The sequence below is a fragment of the Bombus fervidus genome, chromosome 2 (assembly GCF_041682495.2).
Source record: "Bombus fervidus isolate BK054 chromosome 2, iyBomFerv1, whole genome shotgun sequence".
In the NCBI taxonomy this organism is placed as follows: Eukaryota; Metazoa; Arthropoda; class Insecta; order Hymenoptera; family Apidae; genus Bombus; species Bombus fervidus.
The window spans coordinates 14,663,192-14,690,638 of record NC_091518.1 but is presented as its reverse complement, the minus strand read 5'-3'; the positions used below and the strand labels follow the sequence as shown (position 1 = coordinate 14,690,638).

The 27,447-nt window shown below is 46.2% G+C and overlaps 1 protein-coding gene across 3 annotated transcripts in view; it reads left to right on the top strand.

The window, feature by feature from the left end:
* Window positions 1-27,447, top strand: part of LOC139992983 (uncharacterized) — a 96,527-nt gene that overhangs the window by 38,974 nt on the left and 30,106 nt on the right. For all 3 annotated transcript variants that reach the window (XM_072014346.1, XM_072014336.1, XM_072014328.1), the window contains exon 2: window positions 25,696-25,981. In XM_072014346.1, coding sequence (XP_071870447.1) covers window positions 25,756-25,981 — 226 coding nt within the window. In that variant the 5' untranslated portion in view covers window positions 25,696-25,755. The remainder of the gene's footprint in view (window positions 1-25,695; window positions 25,982-27,447) is intronic.

Sequence of the window (27,447 nt, the reverse complement as noted above, 5' to 3'; positions counted from 1 at the left end):
GGACGCGAACAGTGGGGGAGAATAAGAGGTGGTCGCTTTGGGCGAAAGGACCCGTAGTCGTTTTCCCAAGCGAGGTGGAAGAAGAGGATGAAAGGAACCGCTCTTGGCTGGTCCACAGAAGAAAGAATAAAAAGGGGATGCGGAGCCGATTCGTAGGTAATTCGTTTCTCCTTTTCGAACCTGTATTTAGCCTCTATGCCGCTTTCCTCTGTTCGCCGTCATTCTTGCTCCTTCCTCGATCACCCTTTTGCTCTCTTCCTCGATCCTACAGGAGTGAGCAAACATTCAGAGGCTGTTCTTCAGGCTCGACCTCGTAATTGATCAGAAAGAGGAGCTGGAAGGTGATTCTTACAATTTATCGAAAGGGATCCATCAAGGTTGATTCTTCGGGTCTAACCTGGTATAAACTAGACTAATTGTATATCTTGTACCGTATATACACGTTACTAGAACTAGTTTTTCACCTCATAAGCCATTGGACAGAGGGATAATTCTGTTCGTATATCATCGAGATTAATTGTTTACATGGAGCCTGTTAGATTGCTTTTAAATTACACAGCGAAGAATATATTTAAGTATGCAACCAAGTTCGAATCATACACAGAGGACCGTTTCGTCGTCTCGATGTTTATACAAACGTGAACTCTCGAACCCTTTTTTAGTCAGTCTCCCGTGGCCGAGACCATGTGGAAGGACGCTGGGCGTCGGTTAAAATATCGGGAGCAGCTGTCCCCTTATAAACACTACAATTTAATACTCCAAACTTCGTACTTTTAATATCTCCGAAACCAAACTGTTACCACATACGTTTCAAGAACCGAATACAGGGAAAGGTTGTAGAAATGTCATTTCTTTCGTCCCACGAATCTTTTGTTCCCAATTTTCCGTCATTCTAAAAGAAACAGACGTTCTAGTTCCCTCTGGTCGAATAATAAACAAAGTGGCCGAAAAATTAAATAATCGTCATCGCCTTGTTAAGCGAACTCGAAAAGAACCAAATTCCAATGGAGCCATATTCCCGTGCAGAACACGCTCGAACCATTCCAGCGACAAGCTTCCTCTCGTGGAAAACACCGCTTAAAAACTGCCGTAAAAGGAAAGGACGCGCGGCGAACAAGGTACGCGCGACTCCACTTAAGTCTCTTGAAGCCGCTGAAAAAGAAACAGATCCTATGGGCGAGAGCTATGTCTCCGAGCCTAATTAGCGTTATCAATGCTGGAGAAGGAAGAAGGACGATCCTCTTTTGCCAGGAGCAGAAACACACGCGGACCAGAAGAGAGGGCACTCTCTATCTTCGAGAGGGTACACTCGAGAGAACGACTCTCGTCGGTTACCGATCATGGTTTAACGAGAACTCTATCTCGTTCAAAAGGCCTGTCCATCGAGCTTGCTGCTTGTTCGTAGTTTCGGGAATCCGACGCGGATAATTCCTGCCGTAAAAGCGCCGTAAAGCGGCGGTAGCGTAGCCCTCCTTTTCCCGCGAACGCGCGTAAACGCTCCAAATTATCGTTTTCACGATGGCTGGCATAGCGCGTCGATCGACGGCTAACAGTGATTGTATTCGCAATGCAGCGCTAGAAGATCGATTGAGGGAGGGCGGTTTCCTGTTCGCGAGCTGGTAACTTTCAGTCCGCGCCGTTCGTAACGGTTGAACACGCGGTCAAAACAACGTAGCTCGAAGCCTGTTGTTTCCGCGAGCCACAGAAACGAGGGGAAGAAAGAGGAAAAACGAGGAAAGAAGAGTAAATCGAGAGAGAGAGAGAGAGAGAGAGAAAGAGAGCAGTTTGGTCGGTAACGAGGAAGAGAAAAATCGGCGATAATCGAGGTGAGAAGAACCTCGGGCGGCGCGAAGAGTGAACCGAGCGAGATCGGTTCGCACGATCTCTGCACTTAGTCCGCCCGGGAAGATGGGGTGAGGTTCCCCGCAATAAATATCCCATTAGAAACGCTGCGTTATGGGTAATATTATGTTAATTGCCTGTACGGGCGCCGGTGCAGCGTGCGTTTCGATCGAAGGTACGAGCTAATTTTCGCCGATGGCCTCTCCCGCCGTGCATGTCGAGGCCCTCCAATCGAGTCGGGACAGAGGAGAAGGAATTATGATAATTAAACAGTTTTGAATACGCTACATCGGTAACTGGTCGAATTAATTAATCATTCGAACGCGGATTATCGAAAAGTGGCAATCGTGGAACATCGATGGGTAATATCGATGTTCGGCAAGTAGCAACTAGTTTTCACGGTAGCGTTGGCTGTTAGATTATTGAGACGTTTCTCGTACAATTCGATAGATTATTAATACATCTTGAGATTATCCAGCCGGTCGCGCAAGCCAGTGAAAGACCGTCCGAGTTTTAAATTCTAATTTTTTTTTTCACGAAACTCCTCCGCGACACCTCTTCCAACCGTAAACGGAAACTTACTCGGCGACTTCTCGCCTGCGCGTCCTCCCAATCGCGCTTAATAAAGATATCCTTATTGCGGGTTCGCGTAACCCGTGCAAATTACGTGTCGGAATAAGAACGATCTGATTTAAGCGTCTATCGCGCTCATCCTTGTAAACTTAGTCGTTCGTCGATTACAATTCTACGCACTGCCGTGATCGAGAACGCCAAAATATAATTATTTACTTTCTCTTACGATATTGCGAATAAAATTTGTAGACCCATAGAATCGATATCAATAAAAACTAGAAAATATAACGTGACGAATTTTTTCAGCTAAAGAGAAAGTTACAAGAGAATATGCAATTCCCAATATTTTCTTATTTGCCACTATCTTTGAGAATCTTCGAAGGCATTGAAATCATTCAGACAGCGCTGGAATCGTCGGTAACGAATGGAACATAAGACTCGATAAATTAGCAAGGAACAAACAGAAGGCAGTAGCTGAACCTAACTATTCCATTGAAAGCTAGGCAACTTCCGCGTGTATCTTCCCCGAAGTAACAACCACCCAAGACTTACGCGTTTAAACTGTGCATTCCGCGTAAGCAGGACATAGAAGGAAACAGAGGAGAGGGAGGAAAGTGCCGCGAGAAGGGAGGTCTCTCTCGGTGAGACTCAGAGACACTGAACGTCGATGGCTCGCGCGATAGATTCATGCACGCGGGTTACCTGGCGAGGTCTATGCCGATCCACGGGGGATTCCTAATTCCCATGCAAATCAGCCAATTTATTTGGCAGACCGGCCTCGAACGATTAGGCTAATGCGAGCCGTTCACCCCACTACTGCCGCTTGTAAAATCGTGTTCTCTGCTCCGTTGAGACTTTAATTCGCGGCTTCTTCTGCCATCGAATTGGCCACGGTGGTCTCGCCTTGATTAACAACGATCCTCTCTATCGTGAATCTCTGGGATCCTCGCTCTTTCGTCCGAACACTGTCGGCCGATTGTGTAATTATACATAAGAAAAGAAGAAATAACGAGATTCGTCGTCTTTCACCGATGAAATCTTGATAAAAACCAGAATATAGCACTTCCTCTCGATTACTATAATCCGCGATTATTGAATTAGTGCAGAAATTACGATATACGTATGTATGTATAACACCTTATATATTAATTAATAACTTTGTTATTAAAATTCGTTCGCGCCATGTAATCTTATCAAAGAAATAAAGTGTACCGAGTTTTGATCAGGGATCGTACATACAATTATCAACACGCTCTATGATTCGATACAGTGTTGAAGAATTTTGTTAGGAAGGATTAGAAGTTACGGTAAGCGAAAGAAATTTATGGCCAGTCGAGATTCCTCGAAGATCCCGCGATCGGCAGCTTGCGCGGCGATCGACGCCCACGTGGCGCGCGATCTACCGACATTCTCGAGGGCCCACGGAGTCAGGAAACGTCTGCTGGAACAATGGACGGCACCGGTGATATTCTTAAATCAGAGTCGCCGATTAACGATACCCCCGCGGCCCCGTTATAGAAAAACATGCCGCGCCGGCACGCAAAGCCTTCTTCGACGGTTCTCTTTGAACGGCCGATCGCTAGAGACGCACGATCACGACTATCATAAGTTCAGCATTTAAAGAAACATCGATATTTCAGGAGTATACAGTTGAAAACGAATGGCGTAATGGATTTTCAATTTTATCGACTGCAAAAATTCGACGAAGAAATTTTCCTTCTAAGATTAAATACGAGTATTTGCGCTCTTTCCTGTTCATTTCTAGCTTGAATAAAAAATTTCTTTTATGCGCTCACTCGGCTATTAGAAGTAAGGATTTGTAGACGTGCGCGCTTCAACTCCATAAAATCTCGTGAAAAACGCGTTGTTAAGACAATCGAGCGACATAAACGATAAAACGACTAAACAGATTCCGTATTCCAGCAATAAAATCACGGAAATGGCTGGACTATTTACCAACGCTCCGGTTAATGGGATCGACACGTTGATTCCGCGCGATAATACCATAACTAATGCTAACTAGTACTACATTACACAAAGAAACCGGTAATTCTAAAAGATCTTCTTCTTGGACGTTCCGACGCTCAACCACGATAAAAACGAAACTTATCCGTCAGTTGCATACGTCTTCGACACGCTTGGCTTAGTTGAAACGAAATAGTCGTGGAAATTGAGAAAAGATCTTCCACGTTCGGAAGTTACACCGAATTCGTGGCCGTGATTCATGAATATTTATATACTTGCCTTTTAATCTAGTTCCACGAGACCGATTGTACCGCGCCACTGGGCCGACAAAGTACGAATCATTATGTCCGGCCCACGCATTCTTTCCGCGGCGGTCGGAGCCTCGTCTCAGCTTCTCTTTTTGATCGTGGTCTTCTCGTCGAGGCGGCGGCTGTTCTTCGCGTCGACCGGCGAAGAAGGAGGAACGTCCGCGAACGCTCAGGGAAAGAGGACCGGCGACGAAGAACGAGCCATCGAGAGTCGAACAGAGCAGATAAAGAGGGAACGATCGAGGGGCAGAAAAGGAGACGGCAAAGGCAGAAAGAGGGAGAGAGGACCGGCTATACGCCGGCTGCACCGGCGGTCGAGGTGGTCCGAGCTCTGCTGGTGGCCTGCTCTCGCACTTACACACTCGATCGCACATTCGATCTTGGGTCGCGAGGCATCGCAGACGACCTCGGACCCTACGTCACCAGCTACGTGGAAAGGGGCAGCAGACTAGTCCACGCAGATCGAAACCGGGAACTGGATCGACGGGGAGAACCGTTTTAGTCCTTCGTGTCTAGCAGCTGGATAGTTTTTGATCGAAACTTGCAGTATTTTAAAGCCTATTGAATGTGTTTTTGGGGACTCTGTTGATCAAACATGGTGGGAAATGTTTGGGGAGTAATAAAGATTTTTTTATACCGCGTCCTTTAGTTAAAATGTTGTGCATACAAGCATGGATTAGACGTCGAAAACTGGTAATATGATTCATATCAGCTTTCAAAGTTGCGCTTGACAATATACTTGATATATTCAGACAGTTCAGAAGGGGACTGATTACCCGAATGAATGGAAATATACATAAAAATAAAGTAGCAAGAAACGCATAAAAGAATGTAATATTATCCTCCTACGTTTCACTCCTTTGCATTGTTCTCCACGTAATTAAAGCATCCTACGGAGAAAATTACAGTACGTACCATCAAATCCTTTTATCTAGTATATTCAAATAAAGCATCGTTAGACGAAGAATGTTTACCATAACGATTACGGTCGACAGCTAGCAAGAGGAAGGATCGCAATCTTTTCCATCAGAGCCACATAATTCTGTTCGATTATCGAGGAAGAGGAACCGTTAATGACGCCTAGAACGGTTTTCCCTAATGAAGCGCATAGAGATCGCAATTTACGCACGTGTTTCCATCCACTAACGAGAGTCATTACTCTCTCTCCTTCTCTCTGGAAAGCAAGAGATGCCGCTACGCTGCTGGCGATCATTTTCCCAGATGTATCACGCGTGAGAAGGACACGAGATATTTCGCGGAATCGGTGAAACATGGCGGCGGACAAGTAGCCTCACGATCCTGTCGCCGAAGCTTTAGTCGGGTATAGGGGCTAAATGCATAAGAGAGAAGAGGTTTCTAATCGCTGTGCAGCCGAAGGTTTCCACGTATCCGATCATCTCAAAGCGATATCTGGACATGAAGCTGATTAAAACTGTGAAATATCGTCACGATCGCGCAGCTGCGGCTACCTCCTCGTTATGTAACACAGCCGGATTGATAGCTGCGACAAGATTGTAATTACTAGGCCTAATGAGCCTGGGACGCGATCGATGATCGCTCGTAATTTCACAAAGATGGCTGCCAGCCTGACCCGCAAACTCCGTTACTTCGACCGAGCATTAGAACGGGAAAAAGAGAGAGGACGAAGTTAGAAAAGGATCCGTAACCTTCTACGAAACCGGAAACACGACCCTGCTGGAAATGGCTTGGTATGTAATTCGCGCGATAATTTCACTCTTTCCCCGTCAGTATCTTCTCATTACGCGGCGCGTAATAGAGACGAAAGTGGCGGGGATCGAAACGAGATCAAGATAACGCGCAGCGATCGCGGCGAGATCCGCGGATCGTAGACAGAGATCGATCGAAGGGGTAAAGTCTCAATCGTAATAACGAATGGTTCATAGCCGCGGAGCCGCTGACCCGGCTTCTGAGGCGGCGTTGACCTCGACCGGTCAAGATACTCGCCCGCGATGTTAGAACGGCTAATTAAATCGTAAGAATCGCGCGTGAGCGAACGATTCTCTATGGCCATCAGCAGAAATGCCTTTCTACGGTAATCTTCGGTCATAGCGAGGACGAAGCTCGTACGTGGCATAAATGACTCCCGTCCATTTCAGTATACGACGCTCGAATACCTTCACATTTCTTATTTTAATCGCTTTTAATGGCTTCGATAGCAGACACGCGTGCACGGAAGCTCGTGTAAATAAGAATTCAATACACGATCCATATGCGCGTACGAAACTTAGGGATAACGGTGCATCGAACGTGATAATAATTGATAGTTCATCCCAATGGTTGGTGAGCGGACGAGTTTGCAATTTTGGGCTAATTACAGGCGGCGTGCTGCAATCTCGAATCGCCGCTGTGTCGAAGCTGTATTTATCTCGTTAATCGGAGGTATACACGAGAATCACGTTCGGCTGATCGTAGCCACGAATCCCTGACGAGGGGTGGAATTTCGTAAAAGTAATATCGCACCTGATACCAGGTGATACCGTGCGAGTTCGTCTTCGACAGGAGATTCTCGTCGATGACTATCTTAAATCCTTCCTAAAATCTCGACATCCTCTCGAAGTATACTTAGAGCGCCCTTTTTAGGGATTAAACGCTATTCGAAATTTCCAAACGTCTCGTCCCCGTGCCTATCAAGATGAGACTCTCGAGCATCGACTTCAAAAGGACGAAACTGAAAACACGAGTGTCTATGGTATTTCGCTTCTATTTTTGATGAAACCAGTCGAAGCAAACCGCAACAGTAACGGACGTATTTTTACGACCTGGACAGAGCAGCGTCGGCTCGAGTATTAGCGACAGATGCGTAGCTCGTAGAGCCAATTTAACGGTTGCCACAAAAGCGGATCGAGCAAGCTGTAGGATACGTAGAAAACGACTCCGAGGTCGCGCGAAGAGAGCAAAACGAGAGAGAAGGGAGGAGCAGAGAGCGGCAGAGGAACTGCATTAAATCTCACCCTCTTGTGGCACCCTTGCCCCTGTACGCAACGCGTCGTGTGACGTGTATCGCGCTCACAAAAGAAACCGACCTGATCTGCGACCCGGCAGAAAGAGAAAAAACATCAGTACACGGGGTGTTCCCTTTGAAACGATTTTCATGGTTCGCGGTTGCTTTTGTTGGACGAAACGGAAACGTGTCGCCGACGAGAATCACGCGGTTTAGAATGCTTTCTGTACGCGATCAACTTTTTAGACGCATCGCTGCTAAATTTAGGGGAAGGACCGCTGCGCGCTAATTTCGAAACAGAGTTGCTAAATTAAGCAGCTGGATTCTTCATCCGAATAGGACGCTTTTTCTGGTTTATCGAACATGAGTTAAATGAGTCTAAAGCCTAAAACATATTAAGATATGTTAGAATCATTTTCAGAGATAAATTTCGTAAGAAATCATAATATTTCTTTGAGACGAGTGACAAATCTCGAAGTCACTCGAGGCACCGTATGCACGACGCAGAAGTATGCAGGCACGCGTGTGCACGCAGAAAGAACAGAATTCGTTCTTGCGGTTGACCTATCCCGACCCAGCCCTTTATAACATCAACGCGTCGTCGCAGCATAGGAACGTCGACAAACATCGTGAATGTCCCTCGATCGCAGAGAGAACACAATGGCATTGCTCGCGTGCGGACACCCGTCTCAGCTCGCGCGTCTCTCCCGCGTGTCCGTCCACTTCGAATAGATACGTTTTCCTCGGCTGACGTGAGCGTGCACGCCTCCTCGGGATCGCGACAGCCTCGTATGGAGTAGAACCGTGGACCACGAACGACGAATGGGAAGAAAGAGGGTTGTCGACGTCAGACAACGAATGGGAAGAAGGAGCAGTTGCGTGTGTGTCGTACGTGGAATTTGACGTGGAGGGTGCTCGATGCGAGTTCGGTCACAATAGAACCGGTGATTGCAGATTCGCGATGATATTCGAGTCGCGTAATTGGTTAGGCTTAATGGAGCCTAGGATTTTAGAAATTTTCAATTGATCTTGTTCGAAAGGGATTACTCGAAAATATCTTTGTAACTGTTAAATGTAATAGGTTACGTTTATCAAGATGAAAGAAACGTTAGAAAACTTAACGCGCACCAGGAAGACGAGAGAGAAGGGTTTTCAAGGCAGGAAGCACGCGGTGGAATCACGCGATTCCTCCAGGTTGCCGCTGGCAGCTAGGTTAAATCCCGTTGATCGTAGTCGGCATCCTTTGACGACGTCCAGTTTGTACACGGTACGTACGAATTTAAAGGATTTCGTGAAACCACGTCCGACGAGAGAGCAGAGCGTATCCTTCTCTCTTGGAGCACAGCTTGAGGCAGGATGAAGACGTCCAGAGCTTCGTGGCAGCTCAAGGTCTGCCACTTCTCCCTTCTCCTGAGAACGATTCCTCTCCCCTCTGCTTCCTCTCTTTCTCACTCTTCCTCCTACCTTCGTCTGTCCTTCTCATTCCTCGTTGTCTCCGAACATTCCTCTCGCTCTCTTCGGCTTCTCTCGGTTTCTCCCTCTTGTTGTTCGTGCCGCCCTCGGCGGTTCGGTGTTCGCCAGAAAGAGACGAGAAGCAAGAACGTGCCCGAACGAAGAGAGGGGCTGAAAAAGGATAAGACGTGGCATCGCCAGGCGAAAGGGAGAGAAGGGATGACTAGCAGAAAACAGGGAGGGGGCAGGAACCCAACCGACTGAAATAATAGGTTGCGCCTGCGCGCTCATTAACCTTTATACCTTGCCAGGCTACAAGCACCACCGACCTTCTTCCTTTCTTCCTGCGATACACGCTGGTATATCTTGGTAGACGATACGTGTGTTTGCTTTGCCATGATCGGGCACACATGAGCCGCCGATTTCTCCACAGTTCGACTCTCACCACCTTTTGTCGGGGTTGCGTTTCGTGTCTGAATCGACCAGCCGATCGGAGCTGATTGGCGAGCCTTCAACGTGGTATTATGACGCGAACCTTCGTGATTTGAGGATTTCATGTTTTTGCGCTCGAAGAGAATTTTTTTTTTTTTTTTTTTTAGTGTAAGATTCGGAGTCGACGGGAAGGGTTAGAGTTACAGAGATGGAAGATCAGCGCGGGTAATTGAGAATGTGAAAATGTTTATTAATCGCAGCAAACGAGAACCATCTGTCGCGACCTAAATCGGGGGTTCTTAATCGATAATGGAACTTTCAGAAGTGAGTGAACGATTCTTTAAAAATGAAACTTGTTTCCAACAATTTAAAATTGCAACAATTTATCTCTCTACATTACATACAAATCCTCGATCCAAATTTTCAGCCTTTCGTAGACTCGTTTTGCTCTAAATTCGAGCCAAGTCCGAACGACCCCGGTTAATTTCATTGGTCCTACTTACCTGTTGGGTCTGAATTTTTCCAGTCACCGGAATCCGTTTCGGGGATCTGAAGGCGAGCACGACTAATGCGGTCGTGGATGTCAAGGGTTGTATCATGCACTGGAACGCGTGTGCGTGAGCTGGAACGAAAGATTACGGTTGCTCGAAATGCAGGACGAGGAACGTCGGCGTCGAACGGCGTGTTTACGGATTAAGCCTTCTCTTTTCGAGGATTATGAGAGTTTCAATGTTATAAGCTGCGTCTTGTATCTTTATAACAAACGTACGATACTTTTGGATCAAACGTCGCATACGATCTTTGAGAACGGTGAAATGGACGAAAACTGCTATTCGCGAATCGACCTCAAAACTATTAATTTGCCATCATTTGTGATTACATACAAATTTCAGTTCTGAATGGAATAAAGCTTCGTGGCATTCTTGAATGATAGGAGTTTGTCAATGGATCGTTCGTCATATTTATTTCTCCCATAAATTAACAGAACACATAAATGACACCTGAATAACGATATGCTACCAATCTACTGAAAAGACAGATAATTATAAATAAACTCGATGCTGTAGAATCCAGCGTCATTGAATTTCCATCAAGCACGCGGTATAAGTACTCACGTGTGACGAAAACACGAGGCAATCACCGGTCATAAAAACGCAGAAAAATTCCCATAGCACAGGCCGATCCATAATAAACCTCCACGTACTTATATATTATTCATTATCGTAATACATATATAGAATCGACGACTCGCGCCGGCTGCTCCAAGAAAGAATCAATCAAGCGGCGCAAGCTGGTCCGCCTCTACGTCGAATTCCACGGCGCGACGAACGCGATCGCTTATCGATATCGTTTATCGTCCGATCGTTATCCTTTGACCGGCGCAAAGACACGAGTCGAAGGCGCGTTCCACGGTGGCGAAATTCGTAAGGGATTTGATCGATTCCAGCTATCCCGAGACGCGACGAGACAAAGGAGGCGCGCGCGGTAGGAAGCTGATCGCCGGTTGGTTTCGTACACCCGAGCCTGTGCGCCTCCACCTGACAGAGGCCCACAGATTTATCACTGTGCCTACCCGAACCAGATATCATCTCGCCTCCACCGTCCTCGTGTCCCGTCATACGTAATCCCGCCGCTCCGACAGCTCATCTATTTATGTAGCATTTCTTTTCCCCCTCTTCCTTTCCCCCTTCTCCTTCCCACCTTTCTCTTTCTTTCCCCTCGACTCTTCAGCATCGCCTAGCAACCCCCTGCCAGGTACGCTCTTCCCTTGAATCCATACCTGTTCTTTCTGCCTCTTTTATTATTATGATCTTCGTGCACAGCCTGTTCGATTGACTCGGTGTTTTGGGTATGGCGCTTAGATTATTTAAACGGCACGAGGGAATTAATTTTAGGAATTCATGCACCACGTCTTATGCAAGATCTGGAGGGGCCTAAGAATGGTTTATTCTAGCCGTGTACTATAATTTAGTTGGTGGGTATAAGATTGAGGAAATGTTTTGGAAATTCTTTATGGAAATAATGTTACATCACTGTATTCATTACGGTATTCATGTAAGAACTAATTATATCCAATTGTATTTATTTCGTGTCGTTTAGTACAAAGGTACGCTTCATTGAAAATGTAATAGTACGTAATTCCAAAATAATATAAAGCATTCGACTGCATCGCCACTAAAAATCTGATAGTTGTCGATTGCAGCACGTCGAATCGGTATGTCACTATACCATTCTATTACAAAATGGTCACAGCGAACTTCGTCGTTTCCGCTCTGCACGCGTTCACTTTCACTGATTACTGCACTCAACCGCAACAGCAACGAAATACGTTTTCGTTAATGCAGTCATTTTTTAGCCGACGCTGTACTTTCGTAAAAGATAGCGTGTTATTAAGTCGAAGCGGTTTCTCCGGATCGCTTGTCCGTCCTAATCTTGATCGAACACGAAAGTACGACGGACAGAAAGAAGAGACGTTACGTGATCGAAGCAGAACAAGTTCCGCTCGCGTCCATGAAAGGTTTCGAAAAATGAAATATTGTTCGGTTTAGGCGAGCTCGTGCATCAAATGTGGACGAAAGCTTTAGCAAACAGGTAGCAACAACCTCGGTATTAACTGAATTCGAAGGATTACCAACTGGAATTAACTTTATAACGATGACGGACATAAAATCGTAGGACTAAAGCTGATACTTATTTAAGCATCGTAAAATGCACGCGACTCTGGTATTAATGAGCGACGAAACGTGTTCCAACGAGCCGTAAAGATTAGAAGCGCCATTATATGACGAACAACAACATTCCTCGTCGTTGCTCTCGTTAAGAGTCTTGTACTATCTTTTAATTTATACTCGATGTTATGGCAAAGGAGCAAATAGTTGGAACTCGAACGACTAGATGCGCAGCTTTCTCATACAATAGAATTTGATCTTTAAGATACTACGTACATTCTTAGTATTTTATAGCTTCTCGCAGCTATCTTCCATTGTTCTTCATCTACGACTAACATTTCTATTGAGGCAGAAATACATATATGTCTTTAAAGGACAATAAACTATGATATTTCAGATCAATTGAATTGTCTACAAGCGCGAAAAGAAAACTAAACGGCACAAAATATCGCGCACATCCTTTGACTGGGAAGAACTCCGGAAGTCGAACAGAGAAGTAACGAAGCGTGAAAAATACGCGTGCAGATCTGCATATTTATACGCGTGTTTCTATTATTACCGAGTCTTTTGGTTCTTGTCGGGAGACCGCACATATATCTCTTTATGAACCAACCCTTCCGGATGAAGAGATCGCGGACGAGTTTCGCTTCGTGAAACGTCTCGATCGCCGAGCTAAATCGCTTAATCTGCGGACGATTCCCAACGTCGGCGGCCTGTACGCTGTCTCTTCTATTTAGCTTCACCGGATGTCGGCCGGCTGTCAGATTTCTGGCGATGGATCGCGGCTCGCGGAAGATATATTCGACGTCCTGCTCGATCGAAGTGACAGATACAGTCCGTTTGATGATGATAAATCGAACCGACAAAACTATTTGACGAATTTCGTATTAATGAAATGATTCACTTAGTGAGACTTCCGCCAGATTCCACAATGAAAATATAATTTAATTGCATAAATAAGCATTTGTTTTTTGGGAACTTGATATCGACTATAAATTACTTTGAGAGCCAGTCGTCGTTTTAGAGAAAGGAAATTGGAGATCTTAATTTACATATTTTCTCCTTATACCCTCTTATGTTCATAAATTTCCCAGACTACCGTATTTATGACGAGTGAAAGTTTACGAATAACGTCACAAGATTCTCCTAATGATTTCTTTTCGTCGTTATCGCTGGCTTATACTTTCTTAGGTAAACGTTGCAACTTGATTTACCACTTGATAGATTTGTGCATTACGATCCACAATTTTGACACGAAACACTGCAATTGGAAATACGATCACGGTAAAATTATTGAGGATTAACCGACTACCTGGCCGGGTAGGCTTCTATGCCCAACACCGGCGTAAAATGCGATCGTCAATTACGTTATAGAGGTCTAATTGTTCGCGCGTGGTTTCAAGGCTACACGACGAGATTACAGTGTACTAAATGTTTGCATATGGTTTCTAGAGCGCAGGCCACACCCACGCGAAGTCCTGGATTAAAATCTGTCGGCTGGTTTCTCTCGTTATCGCGCGGAAAGTAAGATGTTCGTGAATAGCTGACGTCTCGACCGATTCGATCCGCTCGAGCGGCTATTATCGTTTGTCGACTTGCGTTTTCTGACGTTGATTACCGCGTCGGCGACTTAATGCGTCTGTCGCTCGCGTTTAAGCGACCGTTGAAAATGCAACCACCGCGACACTACGCGCGACTGCGTTCGATCGCGACCACGAAACTCCGTAACAATGAAATAATAGTTCGTTTGATGTGGACCGCAGCTCGTATAAACGTGCCTGGTTTATGAAGCTGACAAAAACTTAACCTTGAGAAATTGCAATTAACCATCGAGGAATCGAAACCTTGGAAATCGTGTAAGAGCAACACAAAGCCAGTTTTAATTACACGAAGAATAGGCTATCAGGCTATTCTTGTGCAATGGTCGGTGAAACAAAACGTAAATGCGAAAGTATAAAGGAACTAGGAAAGACTATGAGCAATTGGGTAGAAACCTTGGTAGTCGTAAAAAGCAGATGTTTCAATTATACGAAGAATGGGCCGCAAGGCCGGTACTTAACAACTCTTGATATGACGGTTATGAAACAAATTGTAAATATAACAGTACAGTGAAATTAGGAATAACTGCAAGCATTCCAGGCAACTGAAAATTGTTAATCTTTGTGCCAATAATAGTCACTATAGATGGACAAAAGAAATTTCACTATTACCTCGTGGATACTTCTTTAATCTTAATACCAATATGAGTAGCCCCATAAGCCGTACGATAACGTGTTTAATCGTCACACTAAACGGAGCAATGTTCACGACTCATATGGAAAATGTAATTAACGCGAGACTACTTATAACAGTTACTCAATATTCTTGGACGATCGGTTAAAGACGAGATATGCATTAAGTGGCAAGCAACGTGATCGAGGACCACGAAACGCAAATCGACGAGCAATGATAATCGCGCGAGTAAGACGTCGGATTTTGGCCGGCCGTCCGCGTTTCGTCTCCCCCTTAAACGGTTCTCGAGCACACCGGACGAGAGAGAAGCGAGGATCGCTTGGGTGGAGACGCGAGAGCAGCCGAAAGGCTTCGGACGAGGAACGGTGTGTGACAGCGTGTAATCTCGCCTTAGCTTCGAGCCTCGCCGAAATAACAGGTTCCTCTTTCCCTCGTTCAACGCGATCTTCTCCCTCTTCCTCTTTTTTCCTTCCTTTCTTTCTCTTCGTTCGTTTCCTCCTCGTCCACGCGAAGTTCTCCACGATTCTTCGCTGATCGCCGCTCTTCTCTCTTGTACCGTTCGCTGTACAAAGTTACGATTTCGTGTTCAGAGACATTATTAAGCCAGCAGCGATGTCGTCATCGATGCACGCTCGAATCATCGTGCAGCGAATCGGATTCTTAATGTTCAACTGCCACACGTGGTTCACGCGGACCTTAACGCCGCGATATCACCTGTAATGATGAATTTATAAATATACACCGACGCTCGTTGCAGATGCCGAGATGCTCATGTTCTTGACACTATAGCTGTTGTAATTCCAACCAATGGTAATGCAACTTTTATCTCGACGTCAATAATGTTGAGTTACGGTGGAAATGATCGGCAAAAAACGTAAACCGCAAGGTTCCAATTGCGCTCTCCAGGTCATACTCTGGAAATACAAAGTAAGCTTCCCGTTTTAGTATCTTCGAGACTTCCTTCTTCTTTGCCTTCTCGATTGTCGCAAATTCTTCTATTATCGTTCCTTTATTGCTCTTATACAACGAGATTAAGCTTCCGTTAACAACTTATCGACAAGTCACGTTTCGATCTCATAGTTACACAGCTAATACCTCCTACATACTATTAAGCGTTACGTAAAGCTCTGAATCGCCAGAGGGCAACAAATTACAACCTCGAAACGACAGATATCGGTACGGAGACCTAGACAGCGATGCCAACGACGAGGTATTTATCGGTGTGTCATCGGTTCGACATTACTTCATGACGTTATCCCTCTATACTGCAGGGTGTTGCAAGTGATGGCATAACGTTTGCACGGCAAGATACTAAACGGTCCATGCATCAATGTCGCGAAACTCCTGCGACACCTTTCCTTTCGCGGTAGCGATAATTTCATCGAACCGAAATCTTGATTAAAATTTGCCCGGCCCAGTGGTTATGGTACAAGCCATATTTCACAGATCAATTTCTCCTGTTCGATGTTCAAACGACGTGCAAACGACATCGGCCATGATCCTTCTCTTTCTCCATTCTACGAACGATAGAGACGGAAAAATGACGTTTCACTCGACTAAACACGATGTCGAGAGACTGAAAGCTAACCGCGGTGGACGCGCAAGCCGACTGGTAGTTAGGTCGGTAGCTTTGGGTCGATCGTGACGTCGATCGGAAGTGGACACGGTTTTCAGGGGGAGCCCTAGTGTATCTCTGGTATCGCGGCACCAACGTGTCTCTTTCGCTATGGCAACGCGCCGGTTCCACCATGACGACGATGATATCGCAGTCCGCCGATCCGCATGAATACCGAAGAATCAATCACCGTACTGATCGGCGTGCCCGATAACGAGGCCCGCTGCACGATCTAGATTTGCATCGGTGGGCCACGCCATTGAAATCATAATAATACCGCCGATCCATTATTACGCGGAGCCGGCTACGAACCGGGATACAGATGTCGTTTAGCGGTCGGCTTCCAGCGAATACTCTCGTGGTAATTGATCCATCTCCGACCGCTGTCGACCGATTATATTATCGCTCCTTGCGCGTCGATCGCCGCGAGATCCTTGCGCGGGAATTCGTGAGAGAACAATAGTCATCTTTGAAGACCGGATAAGTTCGACGTTTGAACTTTCATGGATGCAGAAGGGCTGGATTTGAGAATTTCATATTTTTCTATACGATGGGAATTGATTCTGAGACCGAGGTCTGACTAGAATCTCAGCTACATTACGGTAGATTACATACCTTTCTTAATGATGAGAGAGAATCTTAAAATTAATCTCTGAGAGATTGTTGTATATCTGTTACTGGAGCAATCGTTAAAACTTCAACCAGAATTAATTTCAGTAGCGACGAACAAGAATGCTTAATAGATAGATAGAGGTACGGACACGTCTTGACGAGTTTGACTAGACAAGACGTGAACAGATTCAAGTCGATCAGCGATTCAGAGGTTTACAAAGAGCTACGATGTCGATAGAAATTTATTTCGATAATGAACTCGGGTAGAACACCCGGTACAAAGTATCCGCGTGGCAAGCGCAATTCGAAAAGGTGGCGCGTGGACCGGTTCGGAACCACATTCCCCCTTGACAGAAGTGCCGAATCATTCGGAGCTGTTCCACTGTCAACGTTGAAACACAGAATTCTTATCGACGGGAGATTCGACCGCCGGTGCTACTCCTCCGGCGATACCACGAAATCTCGCGCTCAATTAAGCGATCATTGTGATCTCTGAACGTCCTGATTCGTCGAGTTTCGTGGAACGTTGAACGTTGTTCGAGCACCGGTATTCAAGAAAAGTTAACGAACCTGTGATTAGGAAAATGTTATTTCAGGGATCAAGTCGTAGTTGCGCACCAGGGAACTTTGAACGAATATCCATTTATAAAATAATAATGTAGAAGAGCTAGGACATAAAGTGATAAGTGAGTTTCTGTGTACCCCAGTCTCTTCGCGATTAATACCCCAAGCCATTAAATAAGATTTACAGAAAACGTTGAACTTGGTGCCTTTTCGAATCGTAGGAAACGCAATCTATAATCCAAGCTGACTCTCGAATCGTTCGATTCACGCCCGTCTTTAACCTCATGGGCGCATTAGTTTCCTGTCTTATGAGAAACCTTTGAACATCCTCGGAGTCGAACATTTACTTTGATGGCTAAGTAATGATTCTTATTTCACGCAACGCTCGTAGGACACACGGTGGCGATCCCGCGTACGACCGCAGAATAAGCGGGCTCTACGGTGCCGTATGGTAATCGCTATTCGGATTCCTCACCACGGGTCGCTGGATCATTGCGTTTCCTAGTAATAAATTGTGTACCTGAAGCCCCGCGTGATACGTACAAGCTTCCAATGGACGGCGCAGTTTGTATCTTTTAATCTATGGAGCCACCGTGAAAAAATCGAATGGAATTCCGACGAAATTTCCCATGAACCGGCTAATCGCTTCCGTGACGTTCTAGTATTCCTATCGGGGCCGATAAACTATCGGTTTATAAGAGAAGCTCTCCTCCCAACGAGGTTCACTTTTACATGAAGTTTTGAGATATCCTCGAGCAATTTTGTTCGAAGCCGTAATATCGGATACGAAAGGAGAGGGTCGAAAGTGGGACCTCGATGCTAACAGCCGGGCAATCTCTGATTTTCTCTTCGAATGGCGGAGATGATACGGTCGGCCGGCAATTAGCCACCGACCTTACGCGTCCACTCGGTTCGTTCCAGTGCGGCTTGTGAACGTCCGCGTCTCGTCGCCTGGTTTCTCTCTCGTCATAGCTGTGCCGGCCCGGGAGGATCATGAGCTATAATCACAAGAGGGGTCGTCGAGCATTACAAACAGCGGCCCGTCACGCGAGCCGGTCGAGTTAGCACCGTTCAGCCCGGGGACCATTGTCGGGTAACGTTGCCTTCCAGGGATCGTGGCAGCAGAAGAGGAGAAGGAAAAGAAGAAACGACGCGAAATCGGTAGTAGTTGATGATCATAATGGTGGAAGTCGAACGAAGGAAATGAAGAGGGCTTAAGGACGATGAAAGGAGCGGTCGCAGTAACAAAGACAACGGAATGTGTCCAGAAAGAGACGGTGACGAGAGAAATCGCAGGTTCTACCGGAGAATCTGGCCTCTCCGGGTTTCGCAGAGAACGAACGTATAATATCAGCGCGAGGAAGAAAGAGAAAGGACAGCGCGGAGTCGAAGGAAGATACGGGGAGAAGAGAGAAACGAAGATCTCTTTCCTGGTGGTTGGGAAGAGAGGGTGGGGGCAAGGTGGATCGCGGATTGAGTCATTATGCTTGCTCGGAGGAGACCACAGGCCTTGATGCGGGAACGGCTGCCATCGGCTCGTGAAAGGAAACCGACCGGATGATTCAACGTATACAGACGGACAAAGTAGTCGCGGTGCTTACTATACGCTGCACTCATCCTTTCCTCGTCCCTATTCTTCTTCGTCTCCTTCATTGTCCGCATCTTCCTATTCCCTATTCCTCATCCAATTCTCTTCTCGTTTCTCTTCGCTCCATCGTTCATAGACCGCGCTGTGGAACTGGTTATGGTACGTTCATCAAGTTTTACCAGGACGAGAAGGACGAAGACGAAGATAACCTGTCGATCGCGCGTTAGCTAATTTTCCTCCCCGGATGGTCGTTCGCGTTTTCTTAGAAATTGATCGTTTCCCGTTTTTTTCGCGAACATTGATAAAGCGACCTGACTCGTTACAGCGAAATTTATTAACGCGTTTGGTTGCTTTTCGACGATGCACTATCCGGGAGAAATGCCTTCTTCGAATGAAACGAGAGTTTTTTCTCAGGAGTAATTAACGTAGTAATGCGAAACGCACGCTGGCGTTTACTAATTAACGGTAATACACCGCCGTAAAAATTGATCGATCTTCATTTTTTCGCCCACGACGATAAAATCTCTTTCTTACCCGCTTCCTCGTACTTTTTCTGTCGTACGCTGCAATAAAAGCGACCGAACTCATTACGCAAAAGTTTGTTAACGGACTCGATTCTTCTTCGTAATACGTTGGTTAATTAAACGGCTTGTAATTTATGTTGGCAGCGAGCAAAGCGCGCCTTTGTTATCAGGGGGTAATTGGACTTTAGCAAAATCGAGCAACGCTACCGGTTTTTTCGCCGGGGCAATAAAGCTCGCTCGAACGAAAAGCATTAATAAATTCTATTCCGGTTACGCGTGAGGTGCGTTTGTTCTCTTAGTAAGAAGCGATTTAAGCTAAAGATCATTTACAGCCATTCCGATGATGTTCTTCGAGTAATTTTCATTATTGTGTTAAACGATGTCAAAATTAATCCGCTGCGATAACGAGAGGTAAAAAAATTTGTTGCGTACGTTATCCTCCGAACGATGTCGGTCTCTCCTAAACTGATAATCGAATCATCGAACAGCAGCACCTTGTTGGAATCGCGACAAAGATCGAGATCGGGTCAAGTAGGACTATTGCACCCGCGTGTACATCAATATTGTGACAGCGGACTGGTCCATCGACGAGTTTTGCACCGGTATCATTATGGGTAGCTAAGCCACCACTGGATTTTATCTCGATCACCGAGCCGGTGTAAGCCAAACGAGTTGACAAGTCCACGATTCGTCGGAGAAAGGAAGGTCGGGGCGACAAATAGAAAAGGAGAAACCACAGGTACCAGGGTCGAGGAACAGAAAAATCGTTGCCTGAAACCACACGATCGATTACCTGACTCTTGGAAAGAGAGAGAGAGCGAGGTCGGGAATCTTTTGACAAGTCACTTTGGACCAGGCAACCTGCTTTCGCGGAATCGTTCCCATCGCTCCCGGCTGATACCAATCTCGCTAACATATCGTCCAGGCCACAGACACCATAGTGAAATGCATATTTCGGTACATTGCGTGTCCCTCCATCCCTGTCCGTTTGTTTCCCCATTTCTTCCCCTTTATTTGTTTCTGTGTTTTAAAATGCGAGGCGAGCGTAGGTGTCCTGCGGAGTATCAAAATTTATTCGCTCTCACCCTCACCCAACTCTTGTGTTCATCATCGTCCGATTGTGTCACCACCCGATTCATCCGATACGATGCGATTAAAGTCACACGGAATTATTCGAACATTTGTTTTCCCTTAAGTAGCTTCACGCCAGATAGTCCGCGTTGAACGAGAGTCGAGAACGAGACAGTCGAGAAAAAAAATTCCCTCGTCGTACAGATTGCCATGATCGTAACAGTGAGAAACGCGATACAGGGAAAAAGTGGTCGTTTGAAACGTGCACGAAAGACTTCATCAACTTTCTTAATGCGAGAGAGTTGCGTGGCACTACGTACATCAGGGTACGCGTGGGGTCGCGCACGACAAACCAGCGGGAGATCGTAATTTGCGGCATAACTCGACGAAGAAGAGCGCACTTTCACGGGCATCGCGACTGCTCTACTTGTCATTCGTGTAACTGTACATTGTTATTATGTCGTTCAGGAATGTGGCGTGGAACGGATCCCCGGATAATATCACATGACACGCGTGTTCACCGACCTTTCTTGTACCGTTTAAATCCTGTTTCTAAGTACTGTACGTGTCACTGCCCTGGTACGTGTTTTCGAATCAATGACAATGATATTACGTCACATAAACTATTACACATATAAATGTTAGACGAAAGAAAAAGGTACGCTAGTAATAAAAAATATTCGTTTCGTATTTCAATTGCAATCGAAGCGTCAGAAGAGATTCCAACGGCGGAGACTTCAACGCCGGCACAAGCGGGATCGATCCGTTTTCCCAGCGGCCGGCAATTAAACCGAATCCGTGCTCGTGGTCGCGGTTACGGGAGGAAGAGTAGCATAACACGGCCGCGTTTGTGCCTTTTCGAGCATCGAAATTGAAGAATTTACGAGGTTGGCCAGCCCGAGCATTTGCCTTTACACCGTACCTCCCTTAGCCCATTCCCTTAACAGCATCCTCGTATCTGCGGCCGGTCTCCCTCGCGTTCGAATTTCGTGGTCCCACGTCGATGCTTTCTCGTCTCGTTTCGTCCATCCGTCCGCTCGTCCGTCCGCCCGTCCATTCGTCCGGCGTTGCCGCGCGGATTCAATGTCCATGCAAAGTAAACGGCGGCCTCGAGAACGGCTGTCAATTATCCGTTATATACGGCCCTGGCCCTCGAACCCATTCTTAACGACCCCTTAAAGCTGGCCAGGAACAGTCCAGTCCCCTCTCCACGCGTCTCTCTGTATCGCGCCCGAAAACTCGGAGGCATGGGGAGGCCTTCTTCGACGACAACGAAAATGACCACGAGGACACGAGCGGAGAAACGAGAACGAGCCAAGGAACGAACGAACGCGCGACACGAGAAGGACGAAATTGAAGAGGAGGAAGACCGGCTGCGAAACCGGGGGTGAGGTGGAAGCGGTTTCCGGGAATCGTTTGGTATTCCAACGCTACCGCCACTCGCGGCACCTTCCTCCTTCAAACTGCGGACAGATTCCTCTGCGGCCTCGTCGAAGAGGCCGATACAGGGACGATCGCTTCTATAGCCGCGCCGCGAAGTGTGTCAGAATTGCAAATGGACAGCGCGGCAGCCGACGAAACACAGAGACCGACGCAGTCGACGGAAAGAGGGCGCGAATTCCAACGTGTAATTCTCTAAGATGGATTCGAGCCGAGACCAAGGAATTCGTGCCGTTCCGTTGCAGGTGGGGGAGTCGGGGTTTCGGGAAAAGGGGCTGACGCGTTCCGTCGACAGTGGGAAAGATTCGTTCCGATTTTACGAGAGAATTCGTCCCTTTGTCCCGCTGAGAGGAACTGTCTCTTTTTCTAGCGCGTGTTTGTTTTACGACGCAGAGGATGAATCCTCTGTGCCAGCGGAGAACCTTCGAGTTAGAGTCAAGGTTCTGTAACAATGAAATTTTCTGAGCAAGCTAGAGCTTCTTTATGACCACGATTTAAAATTCATAGTGGAATAATACGATAAACAAGATCGGTTGGCGCGAAGTTAACGAATCTTTTAACGAGGCGACGCTCGCGGAGCACAGGAACGAATGACGCGGCGAAGAGAACGTTCAGGTTAACAGGTACGAAGCATCATTCTCTCGCTCGTAAACGCCAACGCCTCGTAATTATAACGATACGTCCCGTTCGAACGTAACGAGGCAACTGAGAGGAGATCGAAAAGCCACGGGCTTCTCTCGTGGCACACCGAGGCTTTCGGTCTGCTCGTTACGTTTATAGCGGGGAATCGCAAATCAATCAATTTCTCTCACGAGGAGACCTTTTTCCGAACGAGTTAATTGACCGTAGCGCGACAAGCATCGTGCTCTAAGCTGACTTCATCACGATTTGTTAACGTAAAAATTTGTAACCGTATATACGTACTACAGCGAACTGCTGTGTTCACTCACCGAGTTCAGGCTGCTCACGATCCCTGTCAAACTCCTGCTGGATCTTGCACGATTTGGTTAGTTGTCTCGTTTACACCGTTCTTGCTCAGCTTCCTACTCGAATTAATTGCGTGAACGGCGTTACGTAACCGTGTGAATTTCTTTGAATACACAAACTTGACGTAGGCTTTTGAAATTATAAAAACACGATGAATTTTGTAACTCGTTTAAACCAACGCGACTTGATATCTTGGAAAAGTGGTATACGACGATATTCTATTGTTCTGTTCTCCATCATACACGGTGTAAGTTAAAATTAAATTTGGCAGATTGCGCTTATCTCAATCTTCGTAATACCTATTGTTCTCAAAGATCAGTAACGGATGATCAAGGTTTTGAAATGAGGATCATTGGAATTTTACTGGCACGTCGATTTAGGTACGCTTGGATGTTCGCGTTTTTCGTACGTAGCGTGATTGAAAACGCCTGAAGCGTGGAATACGCGGCGATTCGTCGAAGGCGCGTCACCGTGTGCGGATAATAGCTTATTAACAAAGCATCGGCGAAGCGCGCGAGGAAGTGACAGAGCGGTCTCTCGAACCAAGCGGAACAGAGAAAATAAAAAAGCAGGCGAACAGGGAGGTGCGACGAAGAGGGAGATGAATCCTGATGCCAGGAGTCCAGTCACGGGTTTTGTCGACGCCTTCGAGAGAAGGGTCTTGACACAACGGGGCTTTAATTACGCCGATATCACGGTAATTAAGCCGATCAATGCATGCCATTGTGCGGCGACCGCGGGGCCCCATCGATGCTAAGGCCCATCCATAATCACGGTCATGGACCCCCTTCGTCCGACACAAAAGCACCCCGGCCCATGGGACACCAGGGTGTTTCGATCCTTGTGCGTTACTTCTTTTTGTGGAGAAACCGCGTAAAAGGAGGCACAAAAATTGACGCGATCTTCCACATGATACAATTCGTTTAATTGAAACACGAGCACAATGTAATTCTCGCGAAGGCTCACCTCGAGTTCGTGCATGAATAATGTTTCTCGACAAATTGTCGAGAAATACAAAGACACGACATGGTCGAACATGAAATTTCTGAATTCTTGGAATCAATTTAACGATGTTTAGAGGTGCACGAAGTTAGAACGAACGATAGGACGATAGAAATTACTGTTACGATTTATCCTTAATTCTAGTCCTTCGTGGCTCGTTCTTTCAATAATCACGAGCAATTAGGTTGCGCGTGGCTGGAAGGCAGGTTCGGGCTGTGACGAATATAAATACGCTCCTTTCAATTTCTCGTAGTTGAAAGAAACGCGGCGTGGAAGGTGGTATTTCTTCGAGTCGAGGGAAATCGTGTGTGAAATTCGTTGCTCGAGGCGGCCACGGTCTCGTGGCACATGGTCGTTCGTCGGGGTAATCGCGGCTTGTGTAAGCATCGATACCAGAAAATCGTTCGAAGTCGCTCCTCCCTAAAGCGTGCTCGCTGGGAGGTTAGTCTCGTCGCAGATACCAACACGACAACGTTCATTCTATTAATCGAATGGAGTTTGCGTTACAATCATCCGCACGATATTTCCCCGTAATATGCGCGAGTTGCTCATTTTGTCGAGTAGAATCCTCGTGGCTTCCAGTTATCAATGATTATAGCGTAATTCGTGATCTTCGTAAGGGCATTTTAACTTTTCGATCATGTTATGGTTTTCATTACGAATTCGAAGGTATGTTGATAGTTATAGCAGTCTCCGTTGTATAACGAGATCATAAATCGAAGCATGAAGGAACGGTATTACTTGTTGTAAGCCATTTTGTACTTTTAGGGAAAGTTAAACCAGAATTGAGATAAAAAATATATGCAGCGAGAAATAATCTGTCGTCTCGGCAATTCCCCTGTTAGCAACGCGTTTCTGCAATATTTACATCTAACTTGGAAGACTTTTCCATTCAGGGAAAAATGTAAATTTCAATGATTCAAGGGAATTCCAATAATAACAAAAATATAGAAAACTATAAGAAATATGGTATGTTTAAAATAACAGCTCAAGAATACTCAGCAATCACGTGCCTTATTGTTACACCGTGGAAGTTACTACAAACTGCTTAAGCGCCTAATGGAACATTCGAATCTCATCATCAAAGAAATCGATGAAAGGAAGATGCATTAGATCTCTCGGTGATTAAAGTCCGTCGATAGACCGTAGAACGATGAGAATATTTTCAAAGGTGCATCGTCACCATTCCTTTGTGCACTGCCCCAATTACAAGAAACACTCCCAAGGACGCGACTCATCAATCCCAATTATTCGGTCGACGATGAACGTACGAACGCTTTGTCACTGTTTACCGAGGTTTATCCGTCGCATAAAACTTGGAAGCGATGAGACGAAGGGAGAAAGATTTGTTTGCGACCGCCCGCACCGTTTCAACTGTTTGTCGTAGGAGTTAGGACGACCGACCGTTCCCCACAAAGTGCCGCTCTTTCTCTCTCTCTCTCTCTCTCTCTTCGTCCGGTCGGTTCAGAAAACGAAACGACCAGCCGAACGGTATACTTTTTAGTCACTATTTGCGCCGGTGATTCACGAAACACGAGCGGAAGAGGATCATCAGTCTGTGCACTGTGATCTCTCGCTGCTTTCCTGGACAGATGTAGGTATCCTTCCAATTGGGAAGCATAATGTTTCCACGCTGCTTCCATTAACCGTATTTATCCGAAACTTCTTGTCCATTTCAACCTGTTAAAAGAAAGTCGTTCTTTGGTATCTACACCATCCTTTACTCGACAATTTCCTGAACGTTTAAAGGAGGATCCAATGTATACTCGAAGGATTCGTTTCACTGTAAGGAAATAATAGTCTTTTTTAAACGTTTCAACCAAAATCCATTGTTTAATGGGGATGTTCACGTTGCAGGTGACGGTCGTTAGTACGAGCACACCAAGCACCAACACGGTTCATCCCAGCGTAAACGACATGGACTGGTTTGCCGGTGTGGCCGAGGAGGAACTGCTGTACTACACGGGCGTCGGCAACGACGTCGATTCTCTTTGGGCTGTAATCGGGAGCTTCGTACCACCGCCGCCTAGACCACCTTATTTACCCGAGGAGGGTGTTACCACCGACGGACTTACCACTTGTGATTTGTGTTCATGGGCGTGGAGGAACAACAGGCATTCCTTTTCTCTCGACGGCACTCTCGGTAAGTGCCACCGGCACAATCTTATTTCCACCCTTCACGCGCTCCATTCCAATGATACTGATATTCCAGGTATTCGTGGGTAATCGTTCAAACACGCGACGAGTCGTTTACTCGATCAAATTTATAGATTTTTCTTCGGTTCCAATTAAGATCCTTTGTGTCAGTGTTTTGCTTTGACGACGCGTTTCTGAAAGATGATGTTTTCAGTGTCCCTTTCGGAATGCCTTCCTCTTGTCAGCTCTTCAACCGGGCCTCTCTTGAAAAGGGTTAGGAAAGTATTATAGTGGTAACATCAAGGGCCACGTGTTATTCCTTCTGTACATACTTCACCGTATTTTTGGCGTATTTGCCGAGTAAACAGCTTTTCTAGAGGATGCTTCTATCGAAAAACAAGGTCTCTCCTAAAGTATCCTCCGAGTCCAGTGACCAGTACGACTCTCGACATTCGCATAATTAAAGGATTTTCGCGAGAAGTCAGACTGGATGAATTTTTGCGGGCGTTTATTACGAGATATAACGATGCACACCGATTGAGAAAATGACGGGCATTATCGAACGCGCGGTGTTCCACCCTGAGGTCTCGCTTGCTCGCTTTTACATAAGAAAAGGAGAAACGACTTTATTACGAGAAGATACTCGAAGTCGGTGGTCAGGCAGCTGTCGATACAGTCGCAGGAAATTAGGGGCAAACGAGGTGAGCCGACCTATTAAGATTTAATGTCAGGTAATGGAACGTTAGGATGCGTATATCTCTAAAGCAAACTATTAAATAACAAAATATTTACCGCTTGTTTCCGATAGGATCAGTGAAGCGAACGATCGATCTGCTTGTACATTTAAGAAAAGGGAGGAAGAGAAGTAGTCTTTTAATGCACGTGTAACGCTACGTAGAACATTAACGTCTCGTATACCTCGAAGGCGTTCGCGATGTCATAATCGATAGGACGGAATTGGTTAAAACGTAAAAAAGGAACGAGCACGCAAGGTGTACGTCTTCCAGCGTATGGGGTCCTCGGGGTGAAAGGTCGACCGTTGGGTGCACCATGGGAGGCCCGGCGTGCGTTCGTGCCTGTAAAACTTCACTCCACCGCTCTCTCGCACGCTCCCTCTCCACATGTCCCTCATTCGACTCGCGCTAATTCTCGTGACGGACAAATTAAGACGGATAATTCAAGAGCTCGCCCTCGCTTTAGCCCGACCTCCACATCCGGCTGAGACGTTTCGACCAATCGGAGGCCCGATACGACCACTCCTGTGACTCTCCCTTCAGCGATCGTATTCACGATCTATTTTTCTCTCCTCGTTCTTCGACTTAGTTGACACGTTGGTAATCGTAGAGGTTCGTATCAAAAGGCTACGAAACGAAATAATAAAAGAAAATAGAAAAAAGTAATTCCAGACTGCCAGATTCTGAGATACGAACATTTGAATCTGTCAAATTCGATATGGACGATTTCAAGGCTGGT